The sequence below is a fragment of the Liolophura sinensis genome, chromosome 8, assembly GCF_032854445.1.
Source record: "Liolophura sinensis isolate JHLJ2023 chromosome 8, CUHK_Ljap_v2, whole genome shotgun sequence".
Classification (NCBI taxonomy): Eukaryota; Metazoa; Mollusca; class Polyplacophora; order Chitonida; family Chitonidae; genus Liolophura; species Liolophura sinensis.
Genome location: NC_088302.1, coordinates 15,301,098 through 15,317,837, shown reverse-complemented (window position 1 = coordinate 15,317,837; position 16,740 = coordinate 15,301,098). Strand labels below are relative to the sequence as shown.

At 40.4% G+C, this 16,740-nt stretch overlaps 1 protein-coding gene across 1 annotated transcript in view; it reads right to left on the bottom strand.

The window, feature by feature from the left end:
- Positions 1–16,534, bottom strand: part of LOC135472863 (uncharacterized) — a 76,359-nt gene extending 59,825 nt beyond the window's left edge. The window contains exon 1 of the mRNA XM_064752570.1: positions 16,118–16,534. Coding sequence (XP_064608640.1) covers positions 16,118–16,410 — 293 coding nt within the window. The 5' untranslated portion in view covers positions 16,411–16,534. The remainder of the gene's footprint in view (positions 1–16,117) is intronic.
- Positions 16,535–16,740: the final 206 nt, after the last annotated feature.

The window sequence follows — 16,740 nt, the reverse complement described above, 5'->3', positions numbered from 1 at the left end:
AAGAGGTGAGCAACTCCTCACCGCCGTGATATTCGTGTTCACAGGCTCGTACCTTCCCTTAGCACAACTCTTCGCATCGTTAACAGACTCCATTGGAACGGCATCACAGAGCGATCGGAAAGTTTCCTTTTGTTGTGATTTATCTCTACGTCGGGGCTGCCACTTTTCCATAACGTCAGAGACGACAACCCTAGGGCTGGTAGGCAGGACCATACAAAGAGATCATTTATTTGAATCTGACGAATGTTTCGAGCATAAACATCCGCCGGCCGTCGGAGTGCAGAAGAAATCCTCCGTCTTTGATTTATGGTTTCACAGTGTCGAAGGGATGAAAAAATTTCAGAGCTCTCACCAATCAACAAAAGATCTTAGTTTTGGTGATGTGCCAATCTGAGTCAGACATCCTAGTTTGTACGGACGGGGGCCAACGAGACGGGTTTTACCGTTAGAAAACAGGTGTAGTGAATCCCATATACAGGCTAGCTACAGTCAGTCATGGACGTTTTGAAAAAAGCGAGTGGGTGTTTCACAAGTCCAGCACGGCTTTGACAATGACATCATCAGCAGGGGTTTGTCATCTCGGTACTGTCCTTAGCCTGACACACTGCAGCTTGGCTACCGGTTACCATCGAGTCTCCCTCAGTCTCTCTATCCAGAGCGGAGCCACTCCGTCAGCTAGTCGGCCACTGTGCTCGACACAGCTGGATTAATTGACGGTACCGGGAAGGCACCTGCCCCCTTGTAAGAGTCAATACACTGATTCTGCCGTGCGCCTCCTCCGCCTCGCTATCTTCCCCCTGCCTATTTAGTGGCGTTCGCTAGACAATTACCAACTGCTTCAGAAGCATGTTTATTTTCTCTTACATGGCAGGGCCGTAAACAATAGCTTACACGTCAAGTCTGGGCCGCCCTCCGTCGTGAGAGAAACCAATACCCTGCAATTCCAAGACAATTGGATTCCTTTGAAACGGTAACCTCTATCAACATTCCCATACCGGAAGTTGCAAGCGTATTATGGGGATTCGCGCCGTCTTTCTAAGCCTAACAATGGGCGGGAACAGACAATTCGCCAAGATTGCTCTTAAACCTTCTCTAAGTCTTGCTCGTCCCGATTGTTAGTGTTTCGAATATGAAAGAACGATTGTTGCAATGGGAGCTTTGCGCTTTTGACCCACTTGCGTTATCTTTAATCATCCGATGTCCAAATTCATTTCATCAGAAAGTGTTTATGGCATTTGCAGCCAATGAGGTGCGTCGTTACAGATTTTTTTTGGTTTGCATAACGCGTGTCATTTGTCCTTACCCTCTAACCCCTGAATCATGTCATTTCTCCACGCTCGGGCAAATGCGAAAAATGCTGCTAATATCAGATGAGGACATCACGGCTCTATTTCCTATAATAGAGTCAATCAAAATTATCCTGTGTACTGCAACAGCCCTGTTTTCTTCTTTAGTTACAGCTTATTTCTTCTCTTCCCCGGCCAAAATGCTGTATAATTTTCTTTAATTGCCAAGAAAATACGGTCGAAGGAGAGGACAATAAACCGATAAAGGCAATCAGGTTATTGAGGGTTGAGCAATCGGCATAGGCCGACTACCGATTTATAACTTGATCTTCGACCTATAATAATTCCACTGATGTTTAAATGCGATGCCATTAAAGAGATTTCCTTGCCTGCTGTTCGAGATATGAAACACATTAATGCTAATTTACCAAGATTGCTACAAAAACTTTACCCGCTCCATTACAGTCGGATCGATGTGTGATATGAGAACATATGGAAATTTACTCCCAGTGCGTTGGCAACCACATTGTACTCTAACTACCCCCTACTTAAACGTTACCGATAATGCTACAAAATTTGATTTTCTCACTCACCCATGCAAACATGTCACTGGAACCCGAAATTCCATTTACGCAGGACTTTTTAAGCTCTTTTCTTTCTTGACTTAAGACTGCAATCTTAACTGTGATAGCATGTAAGGATTATGGAATCATAAAACTTGTCCACTTCAGCAGCGAGGTTATGAATACTTGACACTCAGAATATATTATTTTGTCAAAAGTCATAGGCATGATTTTTGAATTTGCCTTGATTTAGCATGACATTGAACATTTCCCTGCACCAAAAAAAAAAACAATCCTGTTTTATAGAATTCATATGAAGACAATCCGATTCAATGCATAATTGGCATGACTTTGGAGGCTTCATTTTTTCATGAATGTTTTACAAAGGTTAATTGTAAAGAGACTGAAGCCATGGGCTAATCACGCCGATTTTGTTGATGCATTTCTTCATTCCTTTATTTTCTGCGATAGGCTAATACAAACTGATGCTAGTGCTATGTCTTTAAATTTTGAGACACGACTTCAGGGCCCAAATTGCTTTGCCAACTGATTCCTTCATTTATTATTACTATCATCATAACCCCCACCACCAGCATTATCATTAACATTATTATTATTATTTGATGACAAACATTTTTTTTACTAAACCACAATTTTACTGATCATGCAATCAGCAAACCATGCAATCGATAAATAATGTTATCGACGAATGCTTCCAAAGGCTGGCTCCACTTTGTGATGCAAAAGACAGGAGGGGTGGGGACTTGAGCATGCAGAGGTCGTGTTTGATGTCGTGCACCTGATATCCACCTTAATTAACTTAATTTATGTCCTCTTTGGACGAGCGCTGGCTGTAAGAGCAACAGATGACACAAAGGGTAACCAGAGATGCCCCATAGATCTTGGGTGCATTATAGACAATCATTGGATGTTGTTTGTGAGTCTGGGTAAGTCATTATCACGATGGTGTTAGCGAAACTATGCAGGAAAACCATGGCCCAGGAAATATAGACAGGTGCAAATTGCTGTGAGGATAAGTTAATATCAGGAGGTCACGGAACTATAAGGTATTTTAACTTTACAGTCAGCGCCAAACGTCAATAAAGACGTTGTAACAATAGAGTCATAGAGAGCGAAGGAATTGTGAAGAAGGCTGGGCTGTAACGTCAAAAGTGGCTTTTGTTTCAAATAGCTACTGATTGGGCCTATTTATCTCCTGTAAATGGATACATTTCGTGTCACCAACAAAGGCGCTCAAGTCGAGGAAACAATATCGCTGCCGGGTTGTAAATGAACAAGATCCCTGCCAGCATGAAACATAGTAAGTTGTCAGATGGGCATGACGCTCCATGTTATTAACTGTAACCGGCTGAAGACTGCAACATTTTGGGGAATATATCAATAACAACAGAATTCTGGTCAGACAAAGTGACGAACATAAGAACATTAAGTTGGGCAAAGATTGCAAACAGAAACGTTGTTAAACATTCGGATCCTGATTGCCGCATATTTCGGATGTATAAGCAGTAAACCATCAGCACTGTCGTCTTCATCACTTTCATCGAGGTGTTCCAGGGATCTAGACACGAGTAACGGTGCATAAAACGGCGCTATATTTATCGATGTATAAATAACAAACGCTATCCTCAACGAATTGCAACGGCTGTCAGACAGAAATATGGTAGAAATAGCCAAGGAAAAAGCTAGTTTGCCATGTTGTTTTGTAAAGAAAAGTTCGAACAATGAAAAGGAAAATTGCCATGAAGCAATGTCCAGCTATAAACCTGATTGCGTTTCCTTTTTTTTCTCTTGTGGCATGTGTACAGTTATAACACAAACGTAAAACATAATATTGTTGAGAAAAAAATTTGATTATGACCTCGAAAGGTCAACTAGCCAAGTTTTACATGAGGAACACAATCACGATAAGGGAAATTTTTGGTCTTAACGAGTATTGAAAGACACATCATAAATATTCACATTGCGAAAAATTTGCAAACCTAATCATACTCAAATAACCATGGCTGGTCATTATTGCTGAATAAAACGTGAAAACACTGAACAAAATCACGTTCAATGTTCCGTCTAACTGTAGTTAATATAAAACAATAACTTAGAATTTGTGGTTCATAACTTCATAAAAAGCGGAGATCGGACTAAATTATGGGGTGGACGATGTGATTCTTGTAACGACAAGGGTTCGCTAAATACATTAACTTGCCCTGCGAAATCAAATTTTTGTCGGAACACGGATCAGATGCTGTGTTCTCAACGTTTTTGAAAATAGTCGTTTAGGCCCCAGTGGGTTACTCTGTTATAGCTTGTGTGTAGCTGAGGGGAAAGTTCGGGTCCAGATTTACAACTGACCCTGTCTGTAAAGGGTAACCCGGGTTAAGTTGTCCGATCGATACCTAACTCGTGCTTGTCTCCTCTACAAATTGAACCGTTCCGCCTCGATGAACACAGCTACCTCCGGGAATTCATTTTTTTTTCCTGTTCTGACACAGTCACATCTCGGCTTACTCATCCAATAACATGGGAGGAGTAGGACCCACAGTCATGTTAATAATGCTAATCCACAGGGCGCCACATGCACAAAGGGTGACAAAAAATATCTTTAGGATGTGGCAAACAGTATTGTGTTATCTAGCGATAGGAGAGGCCTGTTATGCATCGGAGAGGTAACGTTAGATGAAATTTTAAGGACACAATAATTGGATATTAATTACACTGGAGAAAAATATAAGTATACTGTGTAATCTAAACGTTATGTCAGACAGTCTTATACCATTCGTAAAGCATGAAAGGACATTTCCAGCCGATAAAATTAAGTCACATTTTGAAAACAATCCAAAATATCAGTTCTCAAAGGAATATATGTATGTATTTATTTATTTATTTATTTACTTATTCGATTGGTGTTTCAGGCCATACTCAAGATTATTTCGCTTATATCACGGCGAACAGCATCATGGCGGGAGGGAAATGGGCAGAGCCCGGGGGACAAAGGAAAATGTAACACACACATGTAATATGATGAACAGAAATTAATTGAAGTGATAAATAAATTCAATTCATAATGAAGCGCTTTGTATTGTCTTCCAAAGGAGAGCCCAATAATTGTCGAAATTCAAAAAGTAAATACGAATACAGTCAAGAATCAAACACTAATTTGGGGAGATCAAGTGACATTTGGTTGATTTTGGTGATTGAATCAATCAGCTGATAGATAATTGATGTTACAAGTCTCACTAAAGAGTATATCACGTATATATGGCGGCCGTCCGTGCCAGCACGAAATCAAACGAGTAAGAAAGCAGCGTGACTGCTTCTGTGACCCGCAGATTTGCACCCGCTCATCGAGCCCTATGTCTTGGGTCTCCAACAAACGATATGTAAGACCACACGAACTGCCCCTGTAACCCTCCACTTGCGTACCCAAGAACTTTTACAGTGGTGGATTCACGAGAAACTGGAAATTCCCTGTCCGAAGGTGAGAGTAAACAAAACCTTCGTGTATCCTAGTCACTGGACTTCAATATTCTCAACCTGCCAGACACAATAGATAAGATCTGAAGTTCTTTCACGTACAATCACGATAAAATGTTTAAGCCTTCAAATGGTACGGAAAATAAGATTAAATACTCGTAAAGCAAAAACAGTTTCGTAGAGGGATTTTATTTATTTATTTATTTATTTGATTGGTGTTTTACGCCGTACTCAACAATATTTGACTTTCACGACGGCGGCCAGCATTATGGTGGGAGGAAACCGGGCAGAGCCAGGGGAAAACTCACGACCATCAGCAGCTTCGTAGAAGGAGGCGTCCAAAAATATAAATATATCAGAAGCAGAAAGTGAAAGAAATCGAGAAGTTTAGATCAGAGACAGAAGTCGCGCATTCTGTAACGAGATCCGAGGTTGGTTATGTGTATATAACAGAGCGACAAGGCATTAGAACAACATGTAGCTCTAATCATCATAGCCTAAAGTTGATCCAGTATCAAGTGAGGAACAATCAGGAACAACCCCATAGGCTTTCATCTGGACAAAGGGCAGCCTTAAGGCTCAGCCAATTTTGTTCCAATGGGAAAACACAAATCATGTATTGGAGAATTATTAAATAATAGAATCTGAAATATGGATAAGCCCGGGGATAAATACAGCGTGGGTCACTTCCAAAAGTTTAACCACGTCGAGCCAATTACGACTTACGGAATGTCCCAAGGCGACTTTCTAAGCAATCGGAATTTTACCGGTACCGGAGGAAGTGTAGACCTTCTTTCACAAGATTGAGCTTTGGATCCATTTTCACTTTGTCACTCAAGGCAATGGATTCAATATTTTAATCCATGGTGATTTGTACAAGTAATCATGTATTCAAAATCAACACACGCAATATACTTTTTCAAGGTCGAAGTTCTTGGTTGAAATACTAGCAATAATAACTTTAGACATAATGGAATTGGCACAAGAATTGCTACTGGGGAATTCGTACAAATGCTAATTTTACAAGGCCGTCTTCTCTGTCGAAATTTATCTATTTATTTATTTGATTGTTACTTAAAGCCATACTCAAGAATTTTGCACATTATACATGGGTGGAGGATACCAACGTGCCCGGGGAAAAACCCCGACCTTTTGCAAGTTACTGACGAACTTCCAAACATGTGACGTAGAGATATGTATACCATATTGGTGGAAGAAAAGTGGTCTTTCATAGATAAAAATGCGAGTGGTTTTCTGTGATAAACAGTGTATGACATAACGTATGGTGTTAAAAGCAACCTTCAAATAAATTAGTCATATACAGCATAGACTTTCAGAATGATTCAGTAGAGATAATGATTGCTACTGGGTAAATCGGAACCTATACACTGAAACAAAAACCCTGATATTTCTCCTCCTTTATGTATTCTGTGTACAGAACATTTATATCCAGCATCAACGTTATTTTATTATCGACATTCATCCTCTTCGCCGGAAGCGTTCCCTGTGGACTTTCTCCAGCTGATTACCACACGCTTCCTTCACCTTACAAGGACAAAGGCTAATTAGTTTTCGTCTTTCCTAATTAGCCCGATTATCCAGTTGTCTGGACGAAGCCCTAACACCAGTTGTCCGTGCCTTGTTCTACAACACACTTCGGGCTGATCCTTTACATTTACGGAGTTAAGGACAGATTCGGATTAGTCCGTAATTACTGACAGAAGTTTTCGCTACTAATCTGTATCGTAAAGTGGGAGCTCTGTCCTTGTACAGTGGCCTGTAATGGTCGGCGCTAGGTCTTCCTACTCCATCTTTCTGGCGTGTTGAGTTTATCTTTGAATGCTGGACGCGACTGCAGTGGGATTAAGTCAACGTAAGTCATCTCCCGCTGTCTGCCCGCGGGCTGATGTGTTACTGAGAGGAAGTATAAGCCATGAGCCTATTTTCCAATCAGTTTTGGGGATTTCAGTTCAGCATTTATCTCCTCCCAGGGATTTACCTCACAGGCCAAGGTGTCTCGCCTTACCGTAAAAACGCGACAAATCCCTCCTCTCAGATCGCGCTAATTCCAGACAATTCCTTCGGCGCGGTGTGAGGCCACTTTTTCCAAAACATAGTCAAACAAGTGTGGATTTTTTAAAAACTAAAACATGCAAACATATCTTCTGAGTGACAAAGGAGAAACAGCTCACCGTTTGCAAACTTAATTCCACATATTAAGATCAAAGTTTGGAATTTCGATCATGTTGAATTCGTATATGGAACATATACTTTCTGATTCATCAATTTTCCGTTCAGTGGACTTCATAACTGGCCGAAAGCGTTTCAACAAAATGAGAATGTGTGTGAGTATTATGTGCTTATCTACCATCGTCATGTCACATTTACAGATCGGTATGTCATCATATATCTAGTTCTGTCACAGTGCTTTCTCTCAAGATTTCTCGACAAGAGACATTGTAGTCATATTGTCTGGATCACAAGTACTACTGTACGAGCAAGAGAACAGTTTGATGAAATAAAAGTGTTAACTTTAATTATACATTTAAAGGGCATTATGTCATCTGTACGATAAATAAAATAACATTTTTCTGTTTGAAGATTTTGATTTATATGGGCTTTCCTTTTCATTTGTCATTCCCTTCTTCAAAAATGTAAAAAAGGTAACATCTTCTGTATTATTACCAGCCTGTTCCGAATATCAAACAAAATAATAATATTAATAATGTTAATATCAGGTTTCACAACTAGTACACTTTGGAACAACTGGTCGCTTGCGTCCGAATATTAAACGTAGCGTTTTACCTATGCAATATGGTGGACTCAAACAAGGTATCCCTCCAAGGTGATCCTAGGTCCCAGTTTGTTCAAATGGGTATTAAATGTGACACCATGCTTTTGCCTGAACACCAATCTGATATGAATACAAAACAAAAGAAGTATATGTACTATGTTTTACACCTAATACACTGTCACAAACACCATTATAACGTTCATCTAAATAACGCGTTTTACACTTGCAATATGGCGACAAAAGAGAAACACTAATGGAGTCTCGACCTCCTGAAAAGGACATTGGTCGGCGGTCGGTTCTGGAACGGATCGGTAGCGCCCTCTGTCGGCTCACTGGGCGTCGTGGGCTCAGATTTGTCCCCATTAAAATGCATGGATGGTGCTAAACCGTTTGACTGCCAGCTCTCTCCTGTTCACAATAATCGACTATTAATTCACAGCTGTCGCTTGATATGCATATATTTGCATTACTGTTGATATCCTGTATGCAACTTAGTCCACGCGGCCTGTTCTATACATGTTAGACAACATGTTCAGTTCCTGTTCTGTTACAGAGTTTACCTTAACCTTTAGACTGGTCGACAGAATTTGAGACAGAATTGCTAAAAGCGTTTCCAAAAATCTGAGTTTATGACGACTGTCTGCTGTATTGAGCAACTCGAAATTAAGACAGGCCAGACAACCTTTTATAATAGAGTCAAGTGTATGGTAAAATATGTTACTTCTCAATACCAAAAGACATGGTTTAAAGCTTGATATTTCACCAAGGTTATCACAGACACAGCACACAGCTACTGAATGAAGTTACCATATAATATACAGTCACTTTTACAAGGTTTTCTCCAGTCATATGAACTGACGTCGTAAGAGAAAATATTCATGATTTATGTAAAGTGTAAACCATCAATCAAATAATCAGCAGAATTTTTACGTTCTTCATTCTCGTCGCCCGAAATGTGAAATGGCTGTCTTAAAGCCAAGATTCAAAAATGATCGAAAATCTTCATATCATTTACGTCATACCCTGTAGTTATGCATAATTAGTTTATTCCACTGTTTTCCCGAGTCTTCGTCGAAATAAGCATTCCACAGTGTCCACATGGCCTGTTATAGGCGGTGTTCCAAAAATCAGTGCGTCGTACAGTGCATGCCTAGTCACTTGCCAAAGGTCGGTGGTTTACTCTAGGCTCTCCTTTTACCTCCATCAAATGACTATTCTTGAATGCCACGAATTCAAATAAATGAATATTCTGTTCCACAAATAGTTGATGTGGCTGTGTGCAACGTTCAGCTGAATTCACTCTCTAGACATTCATATCAAATACTACGTTTCAGGCAGAGATGTACTTGGCACACAGTGTAATGGCGTCTGCTCGGAAAGTTGCAATCAGACTGGCAACTACTTTGTGATGTAACACATAACTAGCTATTTCTGACTTTAAATTGGGGCAATAAGTTCACCTTCAGAATGTTGCAGACATCGCGATAAAGATCCCATACATATAGCCATACAATGGTGATAGCCCTAACAGAATGTGACGTTTATAAAAGTTTAGCTTCTTGGCCTCAGACACTGGTTTAAGTGGAAAATTGTAGATAGATCCCACTAAATAAATGTTATCCAAGCTTAAACAATGCACGTAGGTAATCCAATTTGGCAGCTTGATAAGAGAATCGGGTTTTTTCAGGCTTTTTTTTCTTCCCTCACTAGTGGAGAGAAACCACTTGCTGATCAGACGATCCCTGGGTTGTCCGGAGCTTGAGTGATATACCAGGAAGTAATTTGAAATCGTTCCAACAGAGTGAAAACGCATGAACTAAATCAGCCGAGATTTAGCTGAGTCTGGCAAATGGCCAATACAAAGTTTACCTCAAATAACCCAAAGGTTTTAGGTTGATAGTCATTAGTCCGGATATGCCGAAGAATTAATTCGACGGAGCGTAATTCACCCATAACGTTTGTCAACATCAACGCCGACGCATTCATAAATTTTCTGCAAACATTAACAGACATTAGCACCAGACAGTGGGCAAATAAACAGGGTTTACAAAATTTACCACGGTACAGAGAACAATTTCGATACATACTCCATCGGAAAAGTACCGTGGATAAGAAATAAAGCTGGAAAGGGTATATATATATATATATAAGTATACATGTATGCTACAGCCCGTAACGCGCCGACCTTGCATCCTCGAGTATACTGGTGGGAGAAAATAAACAAATGTCATAAATAAAGGAGAGCAACTGCACAATGAATACAAGAATTTCCAATACATTTCCGATAAATTACCACCACCGGAAAGATAACTCCTCGAGGATATCACCTACATAGTTTGTTTTATCATTTGATTCTGCCTGTAATGTTAGAAACATACATGTTTTATTAAAACGTTCAGTATTACATTTCATATGCTGCCTCTTTCCAAACACAAACTGCACTATTGTACAGCTTTTGAATAGCTTTGATTGTTTCCAGGAACAACGGGGAAATCCGCCTTAAGCAAGTCGAGTTCAATGGACGATGTCCTTTGTTCTATATTCTGTAGTATTCTATGTTGTTTTTGCGACAATGTTGTCAATGAAGTAGGTAGTGCGCATGCACTGGGAAGTCATCCAGTAAAAACATGGCATTGTTAAGCTACGATCTGCTTCACCTCTAGTTCAGAAAGAACTTCCTGTTTACCATATGTGGCACGTGTCAGAAAACTTAAATCCTTCTGACTGATCTACTGATCTGGGGTGATACATATAATTATATATATATATATATATATATATATATATATATATATATATATATATATATATATATATATATATATATATATATATATATATACTGACAACTTTGTAACACAATATCTCATATTCTAAACACAGAAAATATCATGGCTGACAGATCGTCTAACAGAATCTTTGAGCATAAATGTAACAAAACAAAAACCTGGAGAAATATATATGAAGTGTGCAGTTACCCAGAAATAAGATATATAACTAAGACATGATGGCATCAATGTTTAGGGGGGGAAATATTGCCGTTATATGTGAACAGAGGTACAGGTCATTGAACAGTTAGAATAATTGTGTTTTTGTCGTATTCCATGTTCACATGACCTTTTCAGTTGTGAATCTGAGGGAAAGCCAGATAAAGCGGAGTCTGAATGTTGCCTTGAAACTCGTAATTATTGTCGGCCGTAAAACGCGGTGGACGGACCGGGTCGTAAAGCTACTTTGCTGGCGGTTCCGGTGATGCCTATAAAATCCGCGCTTTTATTAGCTGTTATTGGACGAAAACGTCGTGTTTATGATGCAGTGCGTTCCGTGATGAGCTCGTAAGCGAAACTCGGCACTTCCGCGGGACTCGGTAACAGAAAGAATGGCTAAGGTTGATTTAGCGCTCTTGCAGTGATTTAAAGTAACGATTTAATGCAAAGCAACCTGGATGTGCCGTGCTGTCCTTTTTGCCTTTTCATCCGATATCCGATATGTTGTTGTTTTCAAATGACAGTATACAACTGCTCTGGCTTCAGATGGTTTATCAGAAGGAGCAAATCCTACCATGCGTTTCCTAGACGCCAAAACAGGTGCACATAACGTTAGGTCATATAGCATGAAGTCTCATCAACAGATGTAACCAGGTTTATTAATCCACATAAAACTTTATATCAGTCCAGCAGATTTGATCGCCCTTATGACCCTTTCTTGTTGAGACATATGGCATTCTGTGGTTTAATCAAAACATTGTACAACATGAAGTTGCTCTGATTAATATCGATAGCTCATTGTATCGAATTTGGATGTTTAACCGGCTCAAATCGCTGTGGTTATTTCGTTGTGTTATTTCTTTTTTTCTTCTCATTTACTAAAAGTGGCCCCAGGTAACTTAGAATGCAACTGATTAAATCAGGCGTACGGCTTATTACTTGACTGGTGATCTATTTCGCATGGCATTCTGCACCAGGGAATATACGAGATATCGGTCAGCCTATTGTTAACACACGTGTAGTAAAGAGGCTCATCATGTCTGGTGTCTTTGGCATGTTGTTCTAATTAGGTAGAATTACAAAAAATGGTGTTACATAGAAATACTGTCTTGATATTCCTAATAAAGCAATGAAAGCGAAAGCCCCATCTAAATATTTATAGCAAATATATCAGACAGAAAAGCTCAAGTACCAGATATTTGCATCAGCAGCTGACGTATATTAGCCAACATGATAATCAGTGCCTGTGCCACTCTCTACGCTGGCCTTACATCACTGACACCACTAGACAAGATTGACGTTGTACCTGGGCTGTGAGGAGTATGACTTGCCTGCTACACACGTGTGACGTCATCACAGCGCGAGGCCACGTGGATCTCTGTCTTGTACACGTGACACCGCACACCGGGTCGCGGTTTCCTTGGCGGGTTGATGTTAACGTCTAATGTAGTAGCAGCGGAAAGGCAGACGATCTGTGAGGGAAACAGCTGTAGCTGGGAGACGACAGAGCACTATCCTCGAGATAAATACTGCGATTAACCTGTTATTGATCGACCGTATCGATCAGTCTCCGTGCTATCCTCTTACATAGTAAGTGGTCTCAATTGCATGCGCTGCCTGGCCTTTGAAGCTCCGTGTGGAGTGATAGAGTTGATCTTGTTCATTGATCAGCTCACCCTGGGCTAATGTCGCCAGTTGTCAATGTATATTCAACACGGGAGTTTTGTCCATGCGACACTGGTAATGGCAAACAAATCACACGATGAGGAAATGCGACGCCAAGCCACTGGGACAACAACCCAGCATCCTGCTTATTACACATGTAATCGACATACATACAATGTAATCTTCGTAGCATCAGCTAACGGAGTATATTATACTGGCGTCGGCAAAAGCTGAAGTGCAATCGGAGGGCCAACTGAGTCGTGGATTGTGGATTACCCGCAATTCGCAATGCAGATAGGAAAGTATCACCAAGAAAGTGTTCAAATGCATAGCAATGGGAATACTCACTAAAAATCTGTTGTCCAAATACCCAACATGCATAGGGCAGATAGAACCCAAAAGCAGGTGAAAATCCACAATGGGTATAGAATAGAACCCCAAAGCATGTCAAAGTTCACAACATGTATAGGATAGAACCCAAAAGCATGTCAAAGTTCACAATAAGTATAGGATAGAACCCAAAAGCATGTCAAAGTTCACAATAAGTATAGGACAGAACCCAAAAGCATGTCAAAGTTCACAATAGGTATAGGACAGAGCCCAAAAGCATGTCAAAATGAACAACAGGTAAGATGGGCTCCAAAAGGATGTCCAGATTAACAACAAGTAGGTAGGGAAAAAACATGTCCAAATCTGCAGCACGGAGAACAGAAATCAAAATCTGACAATAGGGACGATAGAATCCAAAATCGTGTCCAAATCCGCAACAGGGAATATAGAATACAAAAACATGTTCAAGTCAACAACATGTAGGATAGAATCCAGAATTACGTCGACATCTGTAAAAGATAGGGTAGAATCCAAAAACATGTCCTAATCCACAATAGAGAGGAAGTGGACTCCAAAAACCTATTCATATCCAGGACCGCAGAGCTAGTAACCAAAACTGGTGCACATACACAATGGCGAAGATAGTGAAAAAAATCTGTTCAAGCTAACTGCTATACATTAAGCTACCTTTGTTACACTTGTAACTGGCTAACTTACCACTGATTATGTTCAAAAATGACACTGTCATTTCCTTTATTACTTTCTGAAAATAGGTTCATGTACAGTATATTTATAAACTAGTAAAATCCAGTCATGATATGATGGTACCAGATAATACCGACAAATGTTTCGCTGGGTATTGTACATAAACCTTTCTAGTAGATATTTCTAGTATCCCGACGAATCAGTCGAAAACGGTGTGTCACGTATTTCATCATGTCTTCCCTTTGTTCTTATTTATACGTGCATTTTCTTTATCTATAGCATCATTCTAACCGACACATGAAACATTATTGATGATGAATTTTGATCATATGTCGACGAAATGACAAAAGTTATGGGGTTAAGCCTACAACAAACCCACGTGCGTTGCACTGGCTCCAAATGTCCCTTTATGAACATACCGACACCAATCACAGATTAATCGGTATACTCATATAGGGTATACCCAGATAATTATGAAGACAGACTGGGTATACCGACCAAGCCATCATCATGAGTATCAGAGTATGCCGACAAATCTGTCTTCATAAGTATCTGAGGATACTGGCAAAATCTGTCTACACTGGAACCTCAATAAACAGAAAACCCTGTCCATATCAGTATGCTGACAAATGTCTATACATCATTATCCAAATATACCGATAAATCCATCTATATCGCGGTGTCTCAGTTCATACTCCGATACTGACGTCAGATCTAACATATTATGCGAACAATATTTTGTCATCGAACCTCAGCGATCTATAGGCTGTATACAACAACGTGAAACACGTAGATACATGGTGCAGCTGACAAGTATCGACTTGTGTCAACAACATCGCCACAAACATATATATAACCATGGATACATCTGCCTGTATGGACCCGACTTGGACAACCAACAAATCTCCATAAACCTATATTAATAACCACATACATGTAATAACAACGGGATTTTCCATAGTTTACCTGCAGTTCTCGTATTGAAAGAATTGCGCTAGGTCTAATGAAGACACTTAATTGTTACATATATCCACGTTCTAAGGTCGCTTACGGACATTGGTGTTTGTATACTTCTCAGGGAGATATGTTTCTTTCAACAGGATTGTACATTAACACTAGGCTTGGTGTACTGCAAATAAGACGTACAGTATAGAGAGTTAAACCAGAGCAGCGGCAAATGGTCACACGTAACCGGTGAAATACGGTTTCTCGCCAATATACCTTAGTTAAGGTTTTGTTGTAACTGATCATGTAAATGCTTAAATAGTGGCAAATTACACGCCCCATAGCACCATGACCTAAGCAGAATTAGGTACAAAAAATACACTAATGTTAATCGCAACTTATTAGGCGTCTTTGGTCTAGAATTACGTAGAATGCTGTGTTGTCATTATAATTTAAATGACTGTATATTAACTGCAGGTTCGGTATACTGTAAATGCAGTTCGCTGGAGACAACAGGTCTTTAACAATTCAGTGGCATGGCCCATAAAGGTGACATCGTGGTACAGGTGTAATTTCATTAACTTCGCCTTAAAACATCGGTTAAACAAGACAAAGTAAATGTATTTCTCCCCATACACCTATCACGTGTCCTCTAAGGGTGTCCTTCAGATAGCACGGAAATGTTGCACTGATCAACCTCACTGGTTCTCCTTGAATCACAAACAAGGTTCCCACAATGGAACTTCTTCGCCAACATATATTTACATATACATACATCTATATGCCATGGCATACAGCATTGTGACCTTGAATGTCTACATATTTGCCACAAAACAACATACGCCGGCAACGGCAATGGCACACGTTATGCCAATGACGCTTCCTCACGTCACACAAATGTGCCTGCCGTGCCTGCATGCAAGCGAACTTGCTGTATATACCTGCTGTTGTTCGTCGGTTGCGTTCTGGATGAGCAGTACACATATATACCAATCAAAATATTATCGAAACCACAATCAATTTCAAACGTTAATCTCTTAGGGAATTACTGAGTAAAGTATTCAATAATATGGTCACGATCTATGTTATCCATATAAAGACGTAAGAAATTCCCTCCTATACATGCAAACACAACGTACTATACAAGCTTTATACATACATACTGCTATATGCAAATTGTTGAACCTACCGCATTATCTCCCTTAGTGGTGCACTTCGATGGACAGAGCTTTATCTGGGCCAGGTAGCATACCTATCCGGATTCCCGGGCACCTCAGGATAAGCCCGTCGGATCGATTGGATTTGGCTGTATTTTCAAAACTATCAGATGCAAAATAAGGATGGTCCACCTACCTTACACAGGGATTAGCTTCCGGCTGCAGGGCGGTTTTAAACCCGCTTTTGCCCAAAGAACCCAGCTCTTGAAGAAACTTCTGGCGGAAGGTCAACTTAGGCCGTCCCGGTTTGGAATATTCAGATTTGGCGCGTCCTTTAACCAATGTAACTTCCAATTCTTCGTAAGTTCTTTCGGGTTTTGCGGCTTTTGTAGCGTTGATGCTTGATGTCAGCAGGGGTTCGGCGTCTCTCATATCACCCCGAAGGCTGTCTCTCAAACCGACCAAGTCGGACTGAAGACGTTCAAGCATGTCTCCCAAGTTTACCTCGAGTTTTCCATACTCAGGCTGTTTTGAGATGTTGTAGTTGTCATCCTCCTCTCCCGTTGGAGAAGGGGGTAGCGATATTCTCGCTCTGACTTGTACTCCTGGCTTAGGTTTCACAACAGTTATCAAAGGTTTCACGGTAGAGTAATAGTTGCCATTTCTTTCCAACAGTAGTTCCCGGGGGTTATAGGGGTACTCCGTGTCCCCGGAACGTCCCGTCCAGCCAACAGCACCTGGTAAACTTCTCAAAGCTATATCCTCGGACGAACTGCTATCCTCTCGAGTCCCGTATCCACTGGAAGCACTAACACTTCT